This window comes from Canis aureus, chromosome 10, assembly GCF_053574225.1.
Source record: "Canis aureus isolate CA01 chromosome 10, VMU_Caureus_v.1.0, whole genome shotgun sequence".
In the NCBI taxonomy this organism is placed as follows: domain Eukaryota; kingdom Metazoa; phylum Chordata; class Mammalia; order Carnivora; family Canidae; genus Canis; species Canis aureus.
This window is the reverse complement of record NC_135620.1, coordinates 68,564,229-68,591,012: the sequence shown is the minus strand read 5'-3', so window position 1 is coordinate 68,591,012 and position 26,784 is coordinate 68,564,229. Positions and strand designations below refer to the sequence as shown.

General features: G+C 43.6%; 1 protein-coding gene across 4 annotated transcripts in view; it reads left to right on the top strand.

Moving 5' to 3' along the window:
• Positions 1–26,784, top strand: part of SUSD1 (sushi domain containing 1) — a 128,538-nt gene that overhangs the window by 4,046 nt on the left and 97,708 nt on the right. For 3 of the 4 annotated variants that reach the window (XM_077912904.1, XM_077912906.1, XM_077912905.1), the window contains exons 2-5: positions 6,560–6,667; positions 9,849–10,004; positions 25,533–25,685; positions 26,349–26,528. In XM_077912904.1, coding sequence (XP_077769030.1) covers positions 6,601–6,667; positions 9,849–10,004; positions 25,533–25,685; positions 26,349–26,528 — 556 coding nt within the window. In that variant the 5' untranslated portion in view covers positions 6,560–6,600. Of the gene's footprint in view, positions 1–5,903; positions 6,108–6,559; positions 6,668–9,848; positions 10,005–25,532; positions 25,686–26,348; positions 26,529–26,784 lie in introns of those variants that run through there. The other variant, XM_077912903.1, reaches the window with a different exon arrangement.

The following is a 26,784-nucleotide window of genomic DNA, read 5'->3' as shown; positions in this document are numbered from 1 at the left end:
TGGGCACCTCCTAAGCCTTCTGGTCAGATCCTAAAATGGGTTCCTCCATCTCTGAGGCCCCGGGTACCACGTGTGGCCTCTTGGCCTTCACTCTGTGGGGGAGACAGTGGAAATTAATTGCATGGATTACCTAGAGAAGTCTTCCGCCTGCTTGAGAGAATGCGGGAGCGGGGGACGTGCCAGACGTGAACCGAGGGTGTGGCCTACGTGCAAGGCTGCTCAACTCCAAACTCAAAAGCTGTGAAATAGGGGCACTTAGTGAGGCTTGGTTCCAGGTCTGGAGGCCATGTGTGGGGGTCCCCACTGTCCGCTGGTCTTGATTCAGCAGCAGCGTGGACACAGGAGGACAAAAGGAAGCCGAGGGCCCTATATAACCATTTTACACCAAGTTCTCGGGTTCTTGATGGGGAATGTTGGTCTTGGGTTGGTGTGGGGAAGAGAAATACATGGTGGATCCCACTACCCTGCAGGGATCGTCTTGCCTGAGAGAGTAGAATGCTCTCTGTCTTGAGGGATTTGGGGAGGGGGTATTTTAAAGCAGGGGCTATGGTTCTGTTTTGTTTTGTTTGTCAGGGATGAGGGGAGGAGAGAATTTGAGGTTTCTCAAGTTCCTTCCATTTCTGGAATTTGATGCGATCCCTTAAGAGCAATACAGTTTTCTGGAAGGTGGGAGACTTGGGAATGCTTTCTCTTCCTGAGTTCTAGGCCCCCTTTCCTTATTCCCTCAGGTCATTCGCTCCCTTCCCACAAATCTGCACACAGTTTTCCTGAGAGACAAGGCTCTCGTGAAGGAAGTGCAGGGCATTTGCTTGGTCTCACTGAGACTAGCTGGGGATCAGATTAAAATCCAAACGCAAGCGCTCCATTTGTGCATTCAAACCACCTTCTTCCCTTGGCCGGGGTCGGACCTCTTCATTGTAGCGTCGAAGTCCACGTGCTGCCACTGCCCTTAAATTGCCGCTTGCACATTGAACCACCAGCCGGTGCTGAGGTCCAGGCGCACCTGTGCGTGGAGGCGAGGAGGGGGCCGAGGCCAGGGCCGAGAGGGCGAGGGCTGAGGATGCTGAGCTCCAAGGTCTGAGTCAGGTGTTACTCAGAAAGCTGGGAGGCTGTGGGGAAGGCAGGGGGTGATTATGTAAATTAGGGTGTCCTGGATCCTGGACTCTCAGCCCCACCAACAGGTAGGCATGTGTCTACACAGAGGTACTGCTTTGGGTGTTTGCACTAACGCAGCTCTCCATCACCCTCCTCATTAGTGTAACTGGGAGGCGGCCGGCTACCAGTACCTTCATGTATTCCCTAACGGGGTTGTCGCGTGGTTGTTACAGTGGCATCTGAGATATTCTAATTGCTTTATGTATATTAACTCATTCGTTCTGTATTCCTCACAGCAGCCTATGAGGTGGGTTTTTATTAGCCTCATATTCAGATTCATAGGAAGCCGAGGCCCAGAGCCTGATCTAGGACTATGCAGCCAGCAAGTGGCGGAGCTAGGATGGTACCCCTCATCCCTCTCACCCCTGCTCGGAACCGCTGTGCCAAGTGGCAGGTGCTGCCTCTCGCACGACCTCTTTCCAGCTGTAATAACAGTATCTATGGAGAGAGGCACAAATATTCAGATAAATCACCCTTTGCCGAGTGCTTTCGAGCTCGGGCAGCGTTTCTATTTCTCCTTGAATCCTCACAACACGATTCCACCTCCCAGATGAACATTGGAGGACTGACTGTGTCACCCAGGGAGCGAGAGAGAAGTCTCCCAGCCTGGGTGGACCACCAAGACCTGTGTCGCCCTCTCACCGTTGGATGTGGTTTTAGCTGGCTTGGTCGATACAGTGCCGAAGGGAAGTGAATCTAGGGCATCCTCGCTGGGGGTGCAATGAATAGTTACAAAGAGTCCTTAGCCATTTTGTCCGTCTAGACTTCGGAATGCCCACTGTCCTGTTTCTCTGCCAGTTGTTCTGGGTGGTGGGGGCCCCTCACGTCTGCAGCAGTGCCCTCCGTCACTACATGGCGGCCGCCTCTCTGCTCTTCTCAACAGTCTGCTGATGACAAAAGTAAGTCATCCTTGATCCAGATGTGAAGCTGCGCCCCCACCCATGGGCTGTACAGCAAAGGCGCGGGGATCATTCCATCCGCCCGGAGAATTTCCATTCCTTGGGTTCTTACCTCTGTCACCGTGGTCCAGCCACGCTATGCATCAGTCTAGACTTGGTGACGAACATCCTCACTGTTCCCTCGTCTTTCGCCAGGATTCTGACCCAAGCCCCTGAGGTTGAACTAGACTTGCACTGCTACTAGAGGTGGGGTCCACCTGGGAGCTTCCTTAGAAATGCACATTCTCAGGCCTCACCCCACACCTACCGAATCAGAATCTCTGGGGATTTTGTTTTAAGAAGCTCTCCAGGTCGGGGGACCAGCTGCTCGGTTTGTGCCATAGTGAGGGCTTTAGTGGGTCGCAGGACATTTAGTATTAAAACCGGGATGAGGAGGTCCCCCTCTCTCTAGGTGATTCTTAACTGAGCTAGGGGCTCGTGAACAGTGGAAACAGGGGTGTAGTTAGAAGCGACCCTCCCCACCCTGTCTCTTCTTGGATTAGGGTTGTGCTTCCTGCCACTTCCCTTAGGATAACTTGTGTCGCCCCCCCAAGAAGCTACTTAGTCCCTCAAGCAATTAGAACTCAGAAGCTGCCATATAAGGCCCTGCAGATGAGAATAATTATGACTGAATAAGAAACTTTAGTTGAGGCCCTTCTTCCTCTGGAAATGGCTTTCCTTCTGCAGGTGGGCTCAGAAGCCTTTGGTGGCCTGGGAGACGTGTTGGCTTTTTTACCAATGTGGGGAACAGACATTTATTGAGCCAGACGTGCCAAGTACTGTCCTTTTGGGGTTACACTTTGCTAAATAATTCTTAGTGGGTCATTAAAACAGGTACCCTAAGGATGATGTATCAGCTGATTAGGGGACAAGACTTTGGAGGCCACTTAATCCCTGCTGCTCAAAATGTGGTTCCCCTGGGAGCTTGTTAGAAATGCAAAATGTGCCCTCCCCACCATCAGAGCCTGTGGTTTAGCGCTATCCCCAGGTGATTTGAATGCCTTTTGCATTTTTTTTTAAAAGATGTATTTATTTATCTTAGAATATATGTTGGGAGGGGCAGAGAGAGGGAGACCAGCAGATTCCTGAGACCCTGAGATCAGGGCCCTGAGATCATGACCTGAGCCATGCAGGTGCCCTTGAATGCCCTTTAAAACGTGAGAAGCCCAAGGCCCTTGTTTTATAGATGAAAAAACTGGGATCCAGAGAGGTTCAGTGATTTGTTAAGGGTCCTCCAGTGATTGAGACTCAGCTAGATTTAGGATCTAGTTCTGATACTCAGCTCCAGGGCATGCTTTCCCCCTGTATCTGGCTGCCTTCCTACAAGGCCTTATTTTGTTTGGTTCTGTTTATTGAATGAACTTGGACTTAATTTGATTTATTTAAAAAAAAAACAACAACTTTACATTCTGTCCTTCACTAATTCAGACTGGACTTCTGTTAATCTACCTGAGTGGGTGGCATGACTTTATTTCTTGTGTGTGTTTATTTTGTGTGTGTGTTTATTAGATTCACCCAACAGTTGAATGAAATAATCCTTTTTTCCCATCTGATGTAAGTTTCTGGAACTGTAGGTACATAAATGCTGCCCTCTTTATAAAAACAAATATTCCATATAAGAAAAAAAATTAAACATTTTACCATTTTGTTGATTTCATTACTATGATATTTATTTTTTGTTATTGCACTATGCGCACACACTAGGGAGAGTGTTCATCGTTATCTGGTCGATCGATACTGGATTTAGGGGCTTGACCCAGGATCCAATATTTAAAAGGTACTTCCAGGATTTTGGGTGCATGTGATTATGAATAGACAATGTCCTATGGCACCATTTAAAAATGTTGTGTGTTAAATTTACTCCACCCTGATGGACATTTAGGTGCAGGGACCCATTCTCACTTGCCTGTTGCCCCCATGAGCAAGAGCATCTCTAGTCTATTTCCTCCAGGTTGTAAATTCTATCTTTTGCCAGGGCTAGTGAGGAGAACTGGGTGTCCACCTACTTCTTATCCATATTTTTACCTGGTTCCTTGAACTCTGAGTCCTGTCCCTTATACCTGCCTTCTGCAGCACTCAGTGGCCCCAATTCCTGAGCCTTTGGGATGGCCTTTTAGTTCCTCCTCTCAGGCCATTCGCCTATGTCCATCTCTTTCATCTTCTGAAATATTGTTGACATCCTCATCTGCTCTCATCTTGTCTGCCAGGGTTTATACCTTTCTGGTCTTTGATCCCATTTGAGGGAGGAGGAGCTTTGAGAGTTAGCTAAATCTGCAGTGTTTAACTGGATCTTTTAAAGTACAAAAACATGAAAAACTCAAATTTGCTGGAGTAGATACATCTTTGTATCTAGTATTAAATACTTCAATTTTTTTTTAAAAAAATTTTTATTTATTTAAGTAATCTCCACACCCAACATGGGGCTAAAACTCACAACCCTGAGATCAAGAGTTGCACACTCTACTGACTGAGCCAGCCAGGTTCCCTTAAACATTTCAGTTTTGCTATCCTCTTTGTCCCAAGAATTATTTAGGAGAATGTTTTGAAGTTTCCAAGTAGGTTTCTTTTGGGCTCTTGTGTTTTATTTTGTAGTCTTTCTACATAATTACGAGGTAGTCCTATAGTACGGCTTCTACAATTTCTACTTTTTTTGCACTTTGTTGCATTTTTTTTAATGGTTTGGGATATATTAAAATTTGTGAATATTCCATGGTTAATTTTGTATTACTTGGTGATAAAGCAGTGGTTTGTCTTATTTCTGTATCATATTTGTTTTAAAAGAAAAAGCAGGCGTGGTTAATGATCAGTACTGATCCTCTGAATTTACCGATCCGGTTACATCAGAACTTGGAAATCTCCTAAGTCAAAAATGCATTTAATACTTCTAACCTATCGACCATTGTAGCTTAGACTGGCCTACTAAATGTGCATAAGACATTTCTGTTCACCTACAGTTGGGCAAACATCATCTCACACCCAGCCTATTTTATTTTTTATTTTTTCCAGCCTATTTTATAATAAAGTATTGACTATCTCATGTCATGTACCGAGCACTATACTAAAAGCCATAAACAGAATGGTCGTGTAGGTGCAGACCGGTTGTGAGTTTATCAGTTGTTTGCCCTTCTGATCGCATGGCTGGCCGGAGCTGTGGCTGGCTGCCATGAGAGAGATCACACTGCATATCCCTAGCCTGGAGGAAAGAACAAAATTAAAAATTTGAAGTACGCTTTCTACTGAACATGTATTGCCTTTGTACCCCAGTAAAGTTGAAAGATTGTAAGTTGAACCATTGTAAGTCAGGGGCGGTCTGTATTTGGAAATCTCCCTGCGTCAGTTGCCTAGAGCAACCCCGAGGGCTAAGTCTTTATTATCTGGGTGGTAGTGGGGCCTAGACTAAGATGGAATTCCGTGCTGACTCTCCTGACCAGGCCACTCCTGAAATTACAGACCCCAAAAGAACAACATGATATCTCCCATGGCCTCAGGTAGGAATTCTTGTTTGACCTTGGGCCATATATCAATCACCATCTAGTAGGTTCGTGTGTGTCAGCCTCACGCCTTTTTGCTGCCTGTCTATGTGATTAGGATCTGGTCACCCAGCTGGGGACCCAGCTGCTCATCTCACTGACATCTTAAGCACATTAAGTTTTTTCCCCCAAGCAAACTGGATAGGGTAATAGACGGATGGGTTCTTCTCCCTTCCACTTGCTTTTTGAGTTGTAGCAAGTAGGATTGCAAGTTCCTTTATCCACTCGGTCAGTAAAAGTCTATTGAATGTTTCTACTGCACTGTGATGACATATGGGCGGATGACATAATAATCCGTGTCCTGGAGGAGAAGCTCATTCATGCTCCGCAGCTTGGAAGACAGAGCTGGAACAGTATATAATGACACATTAACGTGGTTGATGTGGGAATGTGCAGGTGTTAGTGGAGCACAGAGGTAGATACATTTAATTTTCCACAAGAATAGAGGAATGGGGAAGATACCAGGGAAAATGTGATATTCAAGGTGAGTCTTAAAAGTAGGAATGGAAAAAAAAAAGTAGGAATGGGTGCTAGCTGGACAGGAGAGGAGGGATAGGCATTCTGCTTGGAGGGAACATGGTAAGTATGGCATGAAGTAGGATGGGATAACATATGTGGGAAAGAGTCGTCAGCCTCTCCTGCATAGAGAATATTATGTGTGGTTTGGGTTTGGGAACAGTGAGGCTTGGAGGGATTAGCTTAGAGTCGAAATGGTCAGAGCTTTGACTGCCAGGTAGAGGCATTTGCCCTTTACTCTGTGGAAAATGAGCAGCCATTGCAGGTTTCGAAGGATGGGATCAGATCTACCTTTTATAATTCTGCTATTCAAATTTTGGTTCTCCATTTTAAATGTCCACTACCCAAAATGTGACTTGTCCAGAGGAGGTGATTGAATTTTTCTTTTCCTGTAATACACGATGTATGCTTCTGGTATAGATGTCTGTGCCACTTGCCATGAGCATGCTACCTGCAAGCAGATGGAAGGCATGAAGATGTGTGTTTGCAAATATGGATTTGTGGGCAACGGGAGGACTCACTGTGTTGGTAAGTTCTGAATCCTGGGTGAATTGGAAAGGTGAGTCAGTAACAAGATTCCCTAATGTTAAAGAGCTAATGACCTTGTGGGGAAGACGTTTTGTTTTGTTCACATGCTTTTGTTACAAGAGGGGCTGTCCATGCCTTTGTTTCAGGGTTTGAATATAGCCTTTCTTTAATGTTTCCAGGCAAGTATCTTTCCTGTTAGAGGGTCATTGAACTTGAATCTTTGGAAAACTCTCTGACCTCACACAAATTTGGAATCTGTTTCAGAGTCTTGAGTCTAATTTAACAACTTGAGTGAATTTTGCCTTCTTAATTTCTCCTGGTGGTTTTGATGCAAGATGATTTGTATTAGTGCCTGGAGGAAAAAGAAAACACAATTGCCTGTTGGACTTTTTTGGCTAAGTGGTGAAATACTGTTGCTTTGGATTCTAGGCCTGTCACAGTCCATCCTCCATTTTTTTGGAGTTTTAGCCCTTTGGGATCTTGGGTGGCTTAAAGGAATACAAAGACTACCAGGAACTCTCCAAGGTTGTTTTTTGCTTCAAAGCCTCCCCCGTGCCCTGAGGGTCATCCAATATCCAGTTCAAGCCCAATTCAGAAAGAAGGAGAATCTCACAGCCCGGTTGTAACAATGAATGCTAGGAGAAGCAGTTTTCTCCCAGCAGCCTTGTGATGTGCTGGGCACAGTTGATAGTCTGCCTTGGGGTTGTGCACTGGCACACGGTACACAACCTTGTGGTATCTTTGGGTTCTTTTCTTCCTAAAGAAAAAATAACAATTCTAAATTCCTGGGACCCCTGGGTGGCTAAGTAGTTGAGCATCTGCCTTCGGTTCAGGTTGTGACCCCAGGGTCCTGGGATCGAGTCTGGCTTTGGGCTCCCTGAGGGGATCCTACTTCTCCCTCTACTTGTGTCTCTGCCTCTCTCTGTGTGTGTTTCTTATGAATCAATAAATAAAATCTTAAAAAAAAAACCCAAATAATTCCAAGTTCCCCAAATCATATTTCAACTTCACAGAGTCAGGCTCTCAGGCACACACCACTGCCTGTTCCTGCGGGCCGGACTTGGGTCACCCTTGACCTTCTTTCTTCAGGACTCTGCCCCTGAGACTTGTGGCTGCCTGGCAGCCTGAGGCCCCTGAGGCATTTCTGGCCCCCCTTGTCCCCCTCACCCCCCCACGGCTTGCTAGCAGGGGCTTGGAAATGAGGTTGGACTGGAGCAGACAAGCCTTTTGTGCTCCCTCCCCGAGTGTAGCTCCCTTCCCATGGAAGCTCCCCGAACTCTGGATTGCTCTTTGGCTTGCCAATAGAAACTTCTATTCCTGGGAGGAAGGCCTTATTAACTTATGTGGACCTTGCTCTCAGATGCTAGACATGGCACATCCCAGCACTTGGCCTGCTGAGACCAGGCCACAGGATGCATGTGCCAGACGTGCCCTAACATGGCATCCAGGCCAGGGACCTCAGAAGTTTAGGATTTTCCCCAAACCCACTGTCCCTTCTGGTAAAGTCTGCGGGGGAGACCCGTCTCAGAAACAATAGCAAAGGACAGGAATGGGCCTTTTTATGGGTGGCAGGATGTGGCCACCGGTGCAGGGCTTCTGGGCTGGGCTAGACACGTGGCCAGGCCCAGGCCTTAGGGTTGTTTCTCTGGTCCCCCATGCAGATCTCACCATAGATGGTGTTAGCAAATGGACTGTGCTCCACGTTCAGGTACATTTTCAAAAAATATATTACCTGTGAGGAAAATGGGAAAAAAAAAAAAAAAAAAAGGAACACTGGATTTTGGAAAGGGTACTTTTGAGTTGGCAGGAATCAAGTGCAATTGTGAGAGGCCATTGACGTGCTCCGAGGGAGCCAGTGCTGTCGTAAAACACGAAATAACAATCAGGAAAAACTCTGGTTCATCAATTGATGGCACTGCTCCCCCGCCCTCATCAAACCAAACCAAGCCAAGCCAAGCCAAGCCAAGCCAAACCAAACCAAACCAAACCAAACCAAACCAAACCAAACCAAACCAAACACCAAACCAAGCCAAACCAACCCAACCCAACCCAACTAGCAGGACAGATTGGCCCTGAAAGAATGCATAAGAAATTGGCCACAGAAGTTCTTCTGATGGTAGCAGCCAGGGCACAGTCAGCAAAGTCTGGCCTGCAGGCCACATTTGGCCGCTGCCTGTTTTTGTAAACAGAGTTTTATTAGAACGCAACGTTGCTCATTTGTTTGCTTATTGTCTGTGGCTGCATGGGTGAGCAGTTGCAACCAGGCACCTACGGCTGGCCCTTCACAGAAAAAGTTTTCGAACCCCTGGGCTACAGGACAGAGACAGGAGAGAGATTTACTTTCATCTGACATCGTGACAAGTGGCTGAATTAAAAATACCCAGGGCAGGCTTGTGTGGACTCATCCAGTGTCCTATACTTCAGCTCCTTCTCCCTGGGTGACTAATATTATTCACATGGGTCATTGACGATTAGCAGGAGCTGTTCCTGCCACAATATTAGCTCTGCTCCCGGATGAGGCTTAAGCACTAATTCCATTGTGTTTCCTGGTAACTCAGAAGTAACAAATTTTCCGGTTAATCACTGGATGCAAAAATCATCCTCCTCTGCCTTTTATGAAGGAAGCAAGAGAGTGGCTCACTGAGCTGGAAAAAATGGGATGCTGCTGGATTTGTTTCTCTGACAAGGCTTCTTGAGTATGGAGACATTGAAAAAGGATCCCCTTCTCCCAGTCCTCAAATAAGATGAATGTTCAGATCAAGATGTTGGGTTTCTCTTGTGGTTTTGTTTTTACGATTTTATTTATTGAGAGACAGAGAGACAGAGAGAGAACATGCTCCTATGGGGCAAGGGGTGGCAGAAGGAGAGGGAGGGAGAGAATCACAAGCAGACTCTGCTCTGAGATCACAACCTGAGTTGAAGTCAAGAGCCACCTGCTTAACCGACTGAGCCCCCCAGCCCCCCCCTCTCTTGGGGTTTTAGATACACCTAGCCCATGACCACAAGAGGCCCGTGCCTTGTAGTCTGAGAACCACCCCGAGCAGAGGCTGGCCAAATAGACCATGGGGATGTTGTCACAGAATGGCAACTCCTGAGTCTGTAGCACAGGAGAACAGTCTGGGTTGTTGAACATGGTATGGATTGATAGCTCTTTCCTTGCCTTGTCTCAATGTATCAACAGATAAAAATGAGTGCCAGTTTGGAGCCACTGTGGTCTGTGGAAACCACACCTCTTGCCACAACACACTCGGGGGCTTTTACTGCATTTGCCTCGAAGGATATCGAGCCACGAACAACAACAAAACATTCATTCCCAATGATGGCACCTTTTGCACAGGTACTCAAGGGGGGGTGGCGGGGCGGGGCGGCTGCGGTGATGGCAGGACAGTGTCTGGCGTGTGGAGGAGGGAGAGGGCAGGGCCGGGACAGGGTGTGATCGAAGGGAGGGACTCTCCTTTGAGAAGGCCTAGAGGAAAATTTGCACGTGGACTGAGTGTTAGTTAGTAAGAGGAAATTATTGTCAGCTTTGTTCGCCGGCATAACAGCATCGTGATATTGGGCGTAATATTCTTATTTCCAGAGATGCATGCTGGAGTATCTAGGGGTATTATGAAGTACCTAGTGTTACTGTGATCTAGAAGATATCTTAAATGACAAACTGAACAGTTGTTGAATCTTGGGGGGGGGGGGCGGTCTGTGATGCGAGGTCACTGTAATATTCTTTCTCTAGAATATTCTGTGTGTTTGAACGTTTTTCTACCAAACAAGGAGGGACTCTCAGAGATGATGTGCCAGCTGCAGGTTTCTGTAACCCCAGGTGGGGTGTTCTTGGGGTGGCTCTGGCACCCACCACTGTGCACACTGCCCACTAGGACCCAGGGTGTGGACATGGTGATGATGGCTCCCGAGACGTCTCTAACAGCGAGGTGCCCTGTTAGAGATGGGACTTCCTCTCAGAGGACTGAGCTGGGTGAGGGGTGCATTGTTTTGGATCTCAATAGCTTTGAAGCTTTGGGCATGTGGTAGTTGAATACAGTGGGTGGGCGAAATCCTAATTTTCAGTGGGCCCTGCAACTATTGGCTGGACTCTATGTTACAGCACGTCATGACATTATAGCTCTTTGGTTTTCTAAGAAAAACCTATAAACAATAAAGTAGAGGAAAGGCAGGAAAAGACTCCTGGTTCTACGATGGCTTTGCATAGACTTAATGACTCTGCTTAAAAGCTTTGTGATATTTAAAGGTTTTCGGGGAAAAGGAAGGGAGGGAACATGTTTTATCTCCTTACCCGCAAGGAGGCACAGATTCTGATGCTCTGATTCATTCTCCCTCTTGACCTGTACCGAGGTAAAAATCCTGCAGGGGGTACATTTGATTTATTTTTGGCATGAATGAACTGCATTCCCTCAGAGAAAACATGTTATGATATACTGTTGTTTTAGGCAGCAAATTGCTTGTCGTATGGTTGCAGAAGTGCGGTGCTGCAGAATTAAATTAGATATGTTAAAAAAAATAACATACCAATTTTTTAAAAAAACCTTACAAGATGATGAAATGGTGTTCATTCAATACACATTTCTCCTGTACCTACTGTGTGCCAAGGCTGTGCCAGTGGGAGGTGATGGCAGACAGCTAATTTCAGTATAAAGCATAAAGCAAAGGCCACTTAGGGCACCTGGAATCCATAGGGGCTCTTATCTTGGAAGCTGGGAAGGGATCAGGGAACTTTCTGGAGGACATGATACCCGAAATTGCGTTTTCAGAGGCTATGAGAGTTTGCTGGGAAAAACTTCTATAACTACGTATATCACTCTAGTTCCCAAGGATGTGTTTGACTTTAAAAAAATAAGGAGGAGGAGAAGTGAGAAATATTTTATGCAAGAGCCAAATAGATGTCAGCCTAGTAAGAACCAGTCTTCCTGGAACAAAATCCTAATCTTGGCTCTGCTTCTATTTCTTCTACTTCTTGTAATTATTTAGTGACTTTTTTTTTAATGAGATATAATTCACATACCATCAAATTCACTCTTTGAAGGTATACAATTCAGTGGTTTATAGTATACACAAAGTTGTGGAATAATCACCAGTATCTAATTTTAGAATATCTCTGTCACCTCAAAAGAAGCCCCAACATCTGTTGTCAATCATCCTCATGACCTTTCCTTTTGAGGTTTCCAGTTATCACTTTGTAAAAAGCTGATGGACTTTTCTCAAGGATACTGAGTTTCTATCAGCATTACAGTTGCCACAGAAACATCAGTAGACTTTTTAGCTGGGGCAGAGGCTTTAGCAAGTTTTGGGGTATCAGCAGTTATCCAGTGTTTGTCTGGAACCACAGGATATGAGTCCTAGTTCCATGAATTCCAAGCACTCCTGCAACCGGGTGTGGATTGTACTTTGCAGAGTTCAAGCCAAATTCAGGAGCTGGTTGCACGTAGGCCTCTTTGGATGTCACCAACGAGAGATGAGGAATGAGTTTTAGGGGCAGATGTCCCGGCCCCCAGGGCTGTCCCCAAACAAATTCTGGGGATCACGGAAACTTTGCAGATAAAGAAGCTCTGTGGCACTTGCAGTGTGAGGGTGGCTGGGGAGAAAGGGAACTGATGTGGGACTAGGCCTGGGGCTGTCATCTCCCTACCAGCGTGGCTCCAAGGAGCATGGCCCTACCGTGTCTGCTGAAAACTGCAAGATTAAAAAAAAAAAAAAAAAGAAAAAAGAAAGAAGAAACTGCAAAATGCCTTTGAATTCCCCAAGTCTTGGGAATCCATCTCGACTCAGATGGCAGCTACAACCTTCTTTTTCATCAGCTCATTTCCTGCATCAGGGGCCTGATGCCATTTCTTCTAGGGAAATGTAACGGTATTTCAGCCTTGACTAGGATATGGGGAAATGGGAAGGGAAAAAAAAAAAAAGAGGACCTAGAGGCAGTGAATGCCTTGCCATTCATCAGTTTCTGGAACCTTCTACTGAGAGCCTGCTTCACATAGATCTGCCTGCGGTGAAGTAAATACCTTCATTCCTAGGTGTGAATCCCTACCCCTGCCAAGACCGGCCTGTTGGTTTCTCTCCCAGGTCAGGAACCTGTTTTCCATGTGAGCCTTGGCTCACAAGCTTCTCAGCTGCCCAGTTGTTTCAGGTCCTGGAGCAGCCTGCTGTGGACTCCGACACGATGTGTGGTCCCACTGAGGTTCCGCCGGCTCTGTGTGGGGTATTGCTCAATGGGCTTGCAGCTGTCCTGAGGTTTCTCCAGTGCTCTCTCCATATGGGATTCTGTTCCCCAAATCCCGATCCTTTGTTTTAGCTGGGTTTTATTCCAAAGTGTCATGTTTTACTACTTTGAAAGAAGGAGGGAACAGGGAAAGATAAACCTAAGGAAGAGTGCACTGGGGAGTCCTTATTCTCCGCCTCTCCAGAGCTCTGCCATAACCGGTGGCTTCTTCATTACTTTCCCTGTGGGATTCCCCTAACACCTGCTTAGGTCTCTCATGGTGGTGGGTGATGGCTTCAGGCCCTCGCTACTGCTCCAGTTCCTAGGAAGGAAAGAGAGGCCAAAGATTCCGAATTGGAAGATGGTTAAGGCAAAGCACCCTTCCCTTAAATGCTAGAGGCCTTGACTAAGGCACTGTTGTTTTTCTTGGGGAGTGGAGGAGCATGCCTCCCACACTTCACTCTTGCCTCTCGCTTCCCAAGGCCCTGTTGAGTGTAGTAAAATATGGACACATGGTTCTTTTTTGCTCCACTAATTGAAAGTTTTGGGAGGGATAATTGGGACAAGAGCTTTGAAGCATCTATAAAACAGGTTTTCCTAAGCAACCTATCAATATTGGCAAGATTGTGAAGGAAGTGGGTAGCCCTTTGTCTTCAGGCTCTTTGCTCATGACCAGTGCCTCTATGAGCATGACCTTGGAAATGGCTCTCCATGTATTCAGCTATTGCTTTAGCAAAGGTTCTATGTCAAAGGACACCTGGGTGGCTCAGTGGTTGAGCATCTGCCTTTGGCTTGGGTGGTGATCCTGGGGTCCTGGGATCAGGTCCTGCATCAGGCTCCCCTTGGGGAGTCTACTTCTCTCTCTGCCTGTGTCTCTGCACCTGTCTATGTGTCTCTCATGAATAAATAAATAAAATCTAAAAAAATTTTTAAAAGTTTATGTGTCAAGAAGAATGGAGCTGTTACCCCAGGATAGAGCTCTGGGATAGAGTAAAGACAATTGGGTCATAAAATTCTGATTGTGATGATCTATGATTGTTCTTCCTAAAACAAGACAGAAGAATAAGTCAGTGTTTTTCCCCCTAAGAGTATAGCTTTGTTTCTTCAATTTATTAAAAAAATCACATACTCACGTAGAGTGGTCAAGCAGCTATGCAAAAGCATAAAGGACAAAAAAAATCATATTAATTCAGAGGTTGCAATGCTTAATATTTTGGGAAAGTTCTTTTTTTTTTTTTTTAAGAGGATTGGGGGAGGGCAGAGAGAGAGAGAGAGAGAGGGAGAGAGAGAATCCTAAGCAGGCTCTGTGCCCAGCCAGAGCCCCTTGTGGGATTTGATCTCACAACCCTGAGATCATGACCTGACCAGAAATCAGGAGGCGGACACTTAATCGACTGAGCCACCCAGGTGCCCAGTAAATCTCTTTTAAGATGCCTCTATGCATATGTACTGCAATCATATTTATATTTTTATTTATTTATATATAGTTAAAGATTTTATTTATTTATTTTAGATAGGGGCAGGGAGTGAGTGGAGGGGCAGAGGAGGAGGGAAAGGGACAAGCAGACTCCATGCTGAGCTTGGAGCCTGATGTGGAGCTTGATCCCACGACCCAGAGATCACAACCTGAGTCAAGATCAAGAGTCAGACCCTCAGCTGGCTGAGCCTCCCAGGTGCCCCTGCAATCATAATTTTAGATTAATAACATGTAAACATACATTGTCCCACTATATGATATTTTATTTCCATAACACGTGATACTGTTTTCTCTACATGTAACTCCATGAAGAGAAGACGGAAGTTATTTTAGTCACAGCACATGATCTTTCCATTTCAGTAAGAATAAATATAGGGGGCACTTGCCTGACTCAGTTGGTAGAGCATGTGACTCTTGATCTTAGGGTTGTGAGTTCAAGCCCTATGCTGGGAGTAGAGGTTACTTAAAATTAAAATCTTAAAGGGGCACCTGAATGGCTCAGTTGGTTAAACATCCAACTCTTGGTTTTGGCCCAGGTCATGATCTCATGAGTTGTGAGACTGAGCCCTGCGTTGGGTTCCACACTCAGTGGGGAGTCTGCATGAAGATTCTCTCCCTCTGTCCCTATTAGACCCACTCACTCTAGCTCTTTCTCTCAAATAAATAAATAAAGAAATCTTTAAAAAATCTTTAAGAAAATCTATATAGCTCAAGAGAAATGAAAATATATGTTCACAAAGACTTGCACACAAATGTTCGTGATAGGAACACCTGGGTGGCTCAGCAGTTGAGCGTTTGCCTTCAGCTCAGGGCGTGATCCCAGGATCTGGGATTGAGTCCCATATCGGGCTCCCTGTGAGGAGCCTGCTTCTCCCTCTGTCTATGTCTCTGCCTCTCTCTCTCTCTGTCTCTCATTAATAAATAAATAAATCTTTAAAAAATAAAACAAAACAAAAACAAATGTTCATAATATCTAAACTGGAAAGACCCCAAATGTCCAATCAATGGGAGGACAGATAAACAAGTTGTGGTGCATTCCTGGAGTGGGGTACTACTCACCAAGGGAGGAACTCTCTATTGATACATGCACAACAAGGAGGAATCTCAAAGACATTATGTTGAATAGAAGATGCCCTTCACAAAAAATGTGCACTATGAGAGTCCATTTATGTGAAATACAGGCAAAAATAAGTTATAGTGATAGAAATTAGAAGGTGTTTTTTTGAGGCACCTGGTTGGGTCAGTTGGTGGAGTGTGTGATGCTTAGAGTTGTGAGTTCGAGCCCCATGTTGGGTATAGAGATTTACTTAAAAGTAAAATCTTTCTTCTTTTTTTTTTTAAATTTATTTTTTATTGGTGTTCAATTTACTAACATACAGAATAACCCCCAGTGCCCGTCACCCATTCACTCCCACCCCCCGCCCTTCTCCCCTTCCACCACCCCTAGTTCGTTTCCCAGAGTTAGCAGTCTTTACGTTCTGTCTCCCTTTCTGATATTTCCCACACATTTCTTCTCCCTTCCCTTCTATTCCCTTTCACTATTATTTATATTCCCCAAATGAATGAGAACATATAATGTTTGTCCTTCTCCGACTGACTGACTTCACTCAGCATAATACCCTCCAGTTCATCCACGTTGAAGCAAATGGTGGGTATTTGTCATTTCTAATAGCTGAGTAATATTCCATTGTATACATAAACCACATCTTCTTTATCCATTCATCTTTCGTTGGACACCGAGGCTCCTTCCACAGTTTGGCTATCATGGCCATTGCTGCTATAAACATCGGGGTGCAGGTGTCCCAGCGTTTCATTGCATTTGTATCTTTGGGGTAAATCCCCAACAGTGCAATTGCTGGGTCGTAGGGCAGGTATATTTTTAACTGTTTGAGGAACCTCCACACAGTTCACATTCACATTCCCACCAACAGTGTAAGAGGGTTCCCTTTTCTCCGCATCCTCTCCAACATTTGTTGTTTCCTGCCTTGTTAATTTGCCCCATTCTCGCTGGTGTGAGGTGGTATCTCATTGTGGTTTTGATTTGTATTTCCCTGATGGCAAGTGATGCAGAGCATTTTCTCATGTGCATGTTGGCCATGTCTATGTCTTCCTCTGTGAGATTTCTGTTCATGTCTTTTGCCCATTTCATGATTGGATTGTTTGTTTCTTTGGTGTTGAGTTTAATAAGTTCTTTATAGATCTTGGAAACTAGCCCTTTATCTGATACGTCATTTGCAAATATCTTCTCCCATTCTGTAGGTTGTCTTCTAGTTTTGTTGACTGTATCCTTTGCTGTGCAAAAGCTTCTTATCTTGATGAAGTCCCAATAGATCATTTTTGCTTTTGTTTCTTTTGCCTTCGTGGATGTATCTTGCAAGAAGTTACTATGGCCGAGTTCAAAAAGGGTGTTGCCTGTGTTCTTCTCTAGGATTTTGATGGAATCTTGTCTCACATTTACATCTTTCATCCATTTTGAGTTTATCTTTGTGTATGGTGAAAGAGAGTGGTCTAGTTTCATTCTTCTGCATGTGGATGTCCAATTTTCCCAGCACCATTCATTGAAGAGACTGTCTTTCTTCCAATGGATAGTCTTTTCTCCTTTATCGAATATTAGTTGACCATAAAGTTCAGGGTCCACTTCTGGATTTTCTATTCTGTTCCACTGATCTATGTGTCTGTTTTTGTGCCAGTACCACACTGTCTTGATGACCACAGCTTTGTAGTACAACCTGAAATCTGGCATTGTGATGCCCCAGATATGGTTTTCTTTTTTAAACTTCCCCTGGCTATTCGGGGTCTTTTCTGATTCCACACAAATCTTAAAATAATTTGTTCCAACTCTCTGAAGAAAGTCCATGGTATTTTGATAGGGATTGCATTAAACGTGTATATTGCCCTGGGTAACATTGACATTTTCACAATATTAATTCTGCCAATCCATGAGCATGGAATATTTTTCCATCTCTTTGTGTCTTCCTCAATTTCTTTCAGAAGTGTTCTATAGTTTTGAGGGTATAGATCCTTTACATCTTTGGTTAGGTTTATTCCTAGGTATCTTATGCTTTTGGGTGCAATTGTAAATGGGATTGACTCCTTAATTTCTCTTTCTTCAGTCTCATTGTTAGTGTATAGAAATGCCACTGATTTCTGGGCATTGATTTTGTATCCTGCCACGCTACCGAATTGCTGTATGAGTTCTAGCAATCTTGGGGTGGAGACTTTTGGGTTTTCTATGTAGAGTATCATGTCATCGGCGAAGAGGGAGAGTTTGACTTCTTCTTTGCCAATTTGAATGCCTTTAATGTCTTTTTGTTGTCTGATTGCTGAGGCTAGGACTTCCAGTACTATGTTGAATAGCAGTGGTGAGAGTGGACATCCCTGTCTTGTTCCTGATCTTAGGGGAAAGGCTCCCAGTGCTTCCCCATTGAGAATTATATTTGCTGTGGGCTTTTCATAGATGGCTTTTAAGATGTCGAGGAATGTTCCCTCTATCCCTACACTCTGAAGAGTTTTGATCAGAAATGGATGCTGTATTTTGTCAAATGCTTTCTCTGCATCTAATGAAAGGATCATACGGTTCTTGGTTTTTCTCTTGCTGATATGATGAATCACATTGATTGTTTTTTTTTTTTTTTCACATTGATTGTTTTACGGATGTTGAACCAGCCTTGTGTCCCAGGGATAAATCCTACTTGGTCATGGTGAATAATTTTCTTAATGTACTGTTGGATCCTATTGGCCAGTATCTTGTTGAGAATTTTTGCATCCATGGTCATCAGGGATATTGGTCTGTAATTCTCCTTTTGGTGGAGTCTTTGGTTTTGGAATTAAGGTGATGCTGGCCTCATAGAACGAATTTGGAAGTACTCCATCTCTTTCTATCTTTCCAAACAGCTTTAGGAGAATAGGTATGGTTTCTTCTTTAAACGTTTGATAAAATTCCCCTGGGAAGCCATCTGGCCCTGGACTCTTGTGTCTTGGGAGGGTTTTGATGACTGCTTCAATTTCCTCCCTGGTTATTGGCCTGTTAAGGTTTTCTATTTCTTCCTGTTCCAGTTTTGGTACTTTGTGGCTTTCCAGGAATGCGTCCATTTCTCTTAGATTGCCTAATTTATTGGCGTATAGCTGTTCATAATATGTTTTTAAAATCGTTTGTATTTCCTTGGTGTTGGTAGTGATCTCTCCTTTCTCATTCATGATTTTATTAATTTGAGTCTTCTCTCTCTTCTTTTTCATCAGGCTGGCTAATGGTTTATCTATCTTATTAATTCTTTCAAAGAACCAACTCCTGGTTCTGTTGATCTGTTCCACAGTACTTCTGGTCTCGATTTCATTGAGTTCTGCTCGAATCTTTATTAACTCCCTTCTTCTCTTGGGTGTAGGATCTATTTGCTGTTTTTTCTCTAGCTCCTTTATGTGTCTTCCTTTTTTTTTTTGTTCTTAAATAAAGGTGATTGTTTAAGGGGAGGGGAGGATTGGCTGGGAAGAAACGTGAGGAAACTTGCTGGATGATGGAAATGTTTTATCTCTTGTTTTGGATGTTGGCCCCATGGTTGTACGAGATTTTCACAACTCACGAACTATATACACTTAAGGTCAGTACATTTTTGGGGGGTGCATGGGTGGCTCAGTTGGATAAGTGTCTGATTTGTGATTACATAATTTTTTAAAAGATTTTACTTATTTATTCAGGACAGACACACACAGAGAGAGAGGCAGAGGCACAGGCAGAGGGAGAAGTAGGCTCCACGCTGGGAGCCTGATGTGAGACTCGATCCTGGGTCCCCAGGATCACGCCCTGGGCCGAAGGCGGCGCTAAACCACTGAGCCACTCAGGGATCCCTGACTCGTGATTTCAGCTTAGGTCCTGATCTCATGGGCTGTGACATTGAGCCCTGAGTTGGGCTCCACACTCCACAGGGATCTGCCTGATTCTCTCCCTCTGCCCCTCCTCCCCATTCTCTCTCAAATAAATCAATCTTAAAAAAAAAAAAAAAAAAAGATCAGTACATTTATTTATTTATTTATTTATTTATTTTTTAGATCAGTACTTTTAAAATATAGATTATAACACTTGAAAGTTAATATAGAGATTGATATATAATACCTTTACCATTAACTACATGGAATTTATTATGTGACTGTACTATGTTACTTAACTGATTATTTTTTCCCCTATCATGGTTTTTGTCCTTTTTTTTTTTTGTTTTGTGCGTGTGTTCTTTTCTATCATAAGAAATGTTATAATGAACATCCTTTTACCTACATCCTTATAGATAATTATCTCTTTGTTATAAATCCTGGAAAATAATTTCTGTGTCAAAGGTCTACCTTTGCATTGTTACTTTGCAGTACAGAATGTCTTCCAACAAGTCCACACCAGTATTCTCTCTCACTAATCATTTCATGAAGGTCTTCATTTCTTCACATCCTTGCCAGCACTGGATATGAGCAATGAATGATGTGAGTTTACCAGTCTTGATTTTATTTTATTTTATTTTATTTTATTTATTTATTTATTTATTTATTTATTTATTTATTTATTTTTTACTGATTTCATTTATTTATTCATGAGAGACACAGAGGGAGAGAGAGAGGCAGAGACACAGGCAGAGGGAGAAGCAGGCCCCACGCAGGGAGCCCGACATGGGACTCGATCCCGGGTCTCCAGGATCACACCCTGGGCTGAAGGCGGTGCTAAACCGCTGAGTCACCCGGGTTGCCCCAGTCTTGATTTTAAATGGGTGTTTGTGTCCCTCTAAATGTGGCTTCTTAAGAAGTAGGCTTCTTGGCTGAACTTGCCATTTGAGGAAGGCAAGATGGCAGGAAAAAACCCAGTGACATGACTTTCCAAGATGTGAGGAAATAATTTTCGTCTCACCTGCATGGAGTTGGAAGGAACTGATTCTTAGCTGAGTATATGGAGAAGCGCAGACTGTGAGAGCTTTTGAATAAATGTGAAATTTCTTCAGTGCACTTTTCTCACCGCGTCCATTCTGATTCTTCAGATTTTCAAGGCTTCTCCAGGCAAGGGCTTGCACGTTCTCAGACTTGCCTCTCTGGCTCGCCTGCCAAAGCTAAACTCTTGCCTCTTTGACACTCCTGTTCTAGGTCAGGGTCCTCCAGATGGGTCTTCTGATTCTGCCCTAGAGCATTCACATCCAGTGGGGCAAACCAGGTGGCCACTCCCCAGACCGCAGCCAGGAAAGCCCTGAGAGTGTGTGTGTGTGTGTGTGTGTGTGTGTCAGCATTGCTCATGGTCACACTGAGGGGCAAGTGCAGGCCTTGGGGGAGTGGCTTGTGCTCCAGGGAGAACTGAGTCCATAGAAAGGCAAGGCCCATTCATGTATTAGCCAACATGTATTGAAGACCTAATTAGCTTCATTTTACAAAAGGGCTTTAGAAAGGTTAATATATCTAGCAAGTAGCCGAATCAGTTCTCAAACCTGGGTCTGTTTGACTTTCAAACTGAGGCTATTAGATGAAAGGAGTAAATACAGAACACCGGGGCCCTGGGATCAGGTCATCGTGTCCTGCTCAGTTTTGCTACTTTCTGGTAAGGAATTGTTCTGGCTGTGGATAAAGTTAAATAGTCCTGTATATACAATAGGACAAAAGAGAATTTTCCCCTTGATTAGTTAAATATGTTAATCTGGTTGCTCAGTTGCTCAGAATGTTTCTCGTTCACAAGCAAACATGTTATGACCTTGGAGCCCCCATGGAATCCACCACTTGGAGAAGTTATTCTAATGAACTAAACATGTTTACCCAGCCAAGATTCTAGAATAGGTTAGAAGAGTGATGGTTTGTGAACATTGAGAGGTAGCAGCTCATTAAAAGTAAAAAAATCACGTCATGCTCATCTCAGGGATAGGTGATAGGTACTTCCAGACTTCATTAAGACAATTGATATCTTCGACAATGCCTGTGGACAGGATGGAATTAGTGGTTGGATGATGGTCCAATCCTATTGTAATGGGAGCCACAGTGTGGCTAGTGGTTACGGGTATGGTCCTGGAGTCAGGTATCTGGTTTCAAGCTCTGACTTTCCCACCACTTGACCTGGGTGACTTCAGTGCAGCTACTAACCCACTCTCTGCTTCACTTACTTCCTCTGTAAAATGGGAATAATAATAGCATCTTCCTCATGGGGTTATTGTGAGGAATGAGTTGAAAATAATTAGTAATAAGTGGTGAAGTGTTAGAACAGTGGCTGGCATGCACAGGATGTCATACAGGAGTCATTGAGATTAGCTCTCATTATAACAATCATTGTTATTAGGTTGTGGAATGACTGGACACAAAGCAAACTGATTAATGACTTCAGTGACTCATACAGAGCTGATCAGTATCTAGAAACTCTAAGTCTTTTCCATACCATCACTACCTAACCACATTTTTGTCCTGTAGGATTGGCACTGCCAGTACCAGAAGTCTACCGAAAAATCCATTTATTCACTCACTGTCTTTTGAGGAGTCTGAGGCAGATGGGCAGGCTGGGAGATGAATCTAAAAATATATTTTAAGAATCCTCTGTTAAACAATACCCAAAACTCCATGATTCTATTAGCAACAATTGTTTAACTGAGTTTTTGTTGGTTTCATTTCATTTTGTTGTGTTGTTTTTTTTTAAATTATGTTTCCCCCCTTCTTGACATTATTTATCCTGATGTTTTTCACTGGCTCGAATACTTTAAAAAGTCTTTTTCAGAAAAGAAATGTCAGGGGTTGCCTGGGTGGCTCAATTGGTTGATCATTCGACTCTTGATCTCGGCTCAGGTCTTGATCTCACTGTTCTGAGTTCAGGCCCTGCATTGGACTCCGTGCTGGCTGTGCAGCCAACTTAAAAAAAAAAAAAAAGGTTAAGAAAACAGCGTAAAAAAAGATTAAAAAGAAAGAAATGTCAATAATATAATTTCTGAGATCCTTCATGTTCTAAAGTGTCATTTCTTGACTTAAATATAGTACTATGCCTTGCTTCCTTTTCCTTAGAACTCTGTAAATATTATTCCATTCCTATTTGGTGTTTCAGACAAAAAGTCCTAGGTCAGGTTGGTTTTCTCTTCATTATAGATTATCATTTCTTCCTCTCCTGTTTTCAGAGATTTTTCTTTTAATCCATGAAATTCAGAATGATTTTTCACTTTTCAACATTAATGTCTGTTGCCTCAAAAGGCTGTTTTTTCCTTTTTAAGATTTTATTTATTGATTCATGAGAGACAGAGAGAGAGAGGCAGAGACACAGGCAGAGGGAGAAGCAGGCTCCATGCAGGGAGCCCTATGCAGGACTTGATCCCGGGACCCCAGGATCACGCCCTGGGCTGAAGTCAGGCGCTAAACCACTGAGTCACCCAGAGATCCCCTCAAAAGGCTGTTTGGATGTGAATACATAAGCAGAGGAAATTTTTCCTTTGATATTAGCTTTTTAAAAGATTTATTTATTTATTTAAGAGATTGAGAGAGAGAGAGATCATGAACGGGAGGGGCAGAGCTAGAGAGAATTTCAAGCAGACTCTGTGCTGAGCACAGAGCCTGACTCAGGGCTCAGTCCCATGACCCTGAGATCATGACCTGAGCCAAAACCAAGAGTTGGACACTTACCCGACTTAGCCACCTAGGTACCCCCTACAATTCCTCTTTAAGGAATTTTACATCTTTTGGATCTGTTCTTATATTGTTTATTGTCCTATAGCTTCTGTCTCATATAATTTCTTTTTCTATATGTTTTTGGAGAATTTTTTTAAAAGATTTTATTTATTTACCCATGAGAGATACAGAGAGAGAGGCAGAGACAGGCAGAGGGAGAAGCAGGCTGCCCTTAGGGAGCCCAATGTGGGACCTGATCCCAGAACCCTGGGAACACACCCTGAGCTGAAGGCAGATGCTCAACCACTGAGCCACTCAGGTGCTCTGGAGAGTTCGCCAAGTTGGAATTTGCAAATTTAGTTTTCAGCAGTGACCACCCTATTATTCAATGCCTCTATTGGGTTTTTATTTTTGACATTCATATTTTATTTTTAATTTCCAGAATCTCATTGTTTCTTCAGGAGTTCCCCTCTTTTTGTATTGATTACAATATCTTCTTTTTTTAAAAGAAATTATTTTTAAGTAATCTCTATACCCAATATGGGACTTGAACTCACAACCCTGAGATCAAGAGTCACACTGTCCTGACTGAGCCAGCCAGGCACCTTGATTACAGTATCCTCTTAAACTCATTTGGACTTCTGCATCTCTTCATATGTCCAGAGTGTTTTGGTCATCTATTATAATGGTACTCCCTGCCCCACCCCCTGCTCGGCTCCACTGAATGGCTTAAAACAGCACTTTATTATTACTCACAGTTCCATGGCTAGGTGCTTGTCTCACTCATGTGGAAACATTCAGCTGGCGGCTGGGCTGGGCTGGTAGGTAAAAGAAGGCCGCTTCTACATCCCAGGGCCTTGATGCTGACTGTTGGCCAGGACACCTTAGTTTTCCATGTGGTGTCTCAATTTGAGGGTGTCCCCTGAATGGCTTCTCTCCCAGGCATGATAGTGTGGATTTCCTTACAGCATGGCCACTGTGTTCCAACAGGGGGATAGAGGAAGCTACCAGTCATCTCCACGGTTAAATTCAGAGCAGGCACAGGGTTAACTTTTGCATTTTATTGTCTTAAGCAAGTCTCCAGACCATCCTAAGGGGAGAAGAGATGGATTCCACTCTTGACTCCCTAAGAAGTGGCTACCATCTATAGTGATGATCTCCCAGATTTTCCCTCAAATTTGCTGCACTAAGATGTAGGTTGATCAGAATTGGTAGCTTGTAGGGCCTCTTTCAGGATTTAAATGAATTACTGGCTCCTAAACAATGATTAGTGAGTGATGAGGAGTCCATTGGGCCACGACCAAAAACAAACAAACAAACAAACAAACAGGAGAATATAGTGAATTTTAATAAAGGCAGAAACAAATTTAAAAGGGTTCTGATATTATATTCTTTCTTTTTTGGTAAAATTATGGTGTTAGTGTAGGTTTTAGGAAAAAAAAGACAAAACAAAACACTCTTTCCTGGCAAAATAGAATATTGGCCACTTTATACTGGTCCTTCCAAAATAACTGGCCTTTAAAATCCCAGAGCCTGGTAACCACCAGGTTTTCTTCAGTCTTGCTCATCTCTTGCTCCCCTGCCTCCTAACCCCCTACCATGGTTCTTGCAAGTGTCTTGGGATAAGTCCCATTTCACTTAAGGTATTTTTTCCTTTAGGTGAAATTCGTGTGTGTGTAGCTCTGATGGAGTTCCTGAAATTTTAGTATTGTTCTCTAAGCCATTCCTGGGGGAAAAAATCTGCTAACTGGCAGAGTGAGTAATCCAGTCTCTGAATTACTGTGTGGTTTTTACCCCTGTACCTAATGCTTTTGGTAATCTTTAGTTTAGGGGAAAAGTCTGCCAAGGGGCATAGTCTTTTTCTTATTGAAGTTTATCATAAATTCTTATAATCTCAGTAAAAATAATGAGACCCTTCTGGAGTTTCCTCTTATACTACCTGCCTCACCATTCTGTGCCCAGGAACTAGAAAGAATTTTTCACTCTGGTTTAAATTGTTTTATATTTGGAGTTCTACTTCAGATGTATATATATATATATATATTTTTTTTTTTTAAGAGAAGGACAGAGGAGGGGCAGAGGGAGAGGGAGAGAGAGAAAATCTTAACCAGGCTCCACGCCCAGCATGGAGCCCGAGGAGGGGCTTGATCTCACAACTCTGGGATCATGACCTGAGTTGAAACCAAGAGCCTGATGCTTGACAGGCTAAGCCACCCAGGCACCCCATCCTTCAGGTATTTTAATATGAGGTGGAGGCCATCCTTACTTTGTAGTGATTGAATTTTTTTCAGCATTGTTTTTTTGGGCTCGTTTTGTTGGGTGTCAGAGAGTTGGTGATGGTCATTGGTTTTTGTAAATTTCCAAAATATCCTGACAAGGATTTATTGAAAACCTTTTAGTGCCGATGGTATAAAGGGTATATGAAAAGAACCTTTGAGGAATGAAATAAAATTCATGATGCCATTGCAAACAAATGCATCCATTTTTGTAAGGGTAGATTGAGAATGTGAGAACTGGCTGTTCCAATGCTCCCCCCTGCCCCTGTGTTTCCCCTTTTTCTGTTTTTCTCTCCCTTCTTGTATCTGGGTCTCAAGACATAGATGAGTGTGAGGTTTCCGGCCTGTGCAGGCATGGAGGACGGTGTGTGAACACTCATGGAAGCTTCAAATGCTACTGTATGGATGGATACCTGCCAAAGAATGGGCCCGAGCCTTTTCACCCGACCAGAGACGCCACATCATGCACAGGTGGGTTTCTGCCAAAGAAGGAAGCTTTTTGAAAATGGGATTCTGGTCTCAGAGGACTTTCTCCTGCTCTGAGCCTGGGTCCACAGCGTCTGTGTTGGGGATGTGAGCGGAGATTATTTATTCCTTTGCGTGTCTGTACAACTTGTGAAATCCAATAACACAAGGTAGAAGGGGTTGGCTATCTTACATTTTTTTTTTGAAAGCTACATTAGTAACCTTCCAGGATTGTTAGCAGTTAATAGATAGTCTCCTATTAAAACGTGATTTTAGGTAGTAAACAGCCAATCTGGTAAGGACCAGCAGCAGAAAAGTGACTCTGGAAATGACTAAGCCATATATAGGAAGGTATTTTGCAGTTCAAATTTTCTACTTTACTGGGCTAGACTTCTTTTTAACTAGTGTGAATTAGTGAAGGTTGATTGCCAAATTCCATCAGCTTTGTGCTTGTATAGATGCTATTCCCTATGGAAGGCCAGAAGATTGAATAGAGACAGTCGTTGGAAACATGCCCAGAAGTCAAATGGAAATGAACCAGTCTATGTAAAATACCTCTCAGGTGTGTGTAGGGGGGTAGGGGAATGATGGGGTAGAGGTAGAGAGAGAGGATGAATTTTGAAAATTCATATTCACGTAGTAATGAATTTGACGTTAATTTATTTTCAGAAATAGACTGCGGCACCCCTCCTGAGGTCCCAGATGGCTTGATCATAGGAAATTATACTTCTAGGCTTGGCAGCCAGGTTCGTTATGCTTGCAAAGAAGGATTTTTCAGTGGTCCAGAAGATACAGTTTCAAGCTGCACAGCCTCGGGCACATGGGAGTCCCCAAAATTAAATTGTCAAGGTGAGTTTTCAAAAGGTTCAGGTTCCCAGCTTCTATCATTTTGAGATTGTTTTCATATTTCTCTCTGATTTTCTCTTTCGGGTACTGAATGCATTAAAGAGATCCGATGAGTTCCTTGTCTCTAGTATTCTCTTGGTATTTTTAGGAATAGTTATCCTCTGCAAATAATAATAACATCTTTTATTTTTCTATATTTATAAAAATTATGTTTCTCTTGATTGACCCACTTGGTTAGCATTTTCAGAGCAAAAATTTA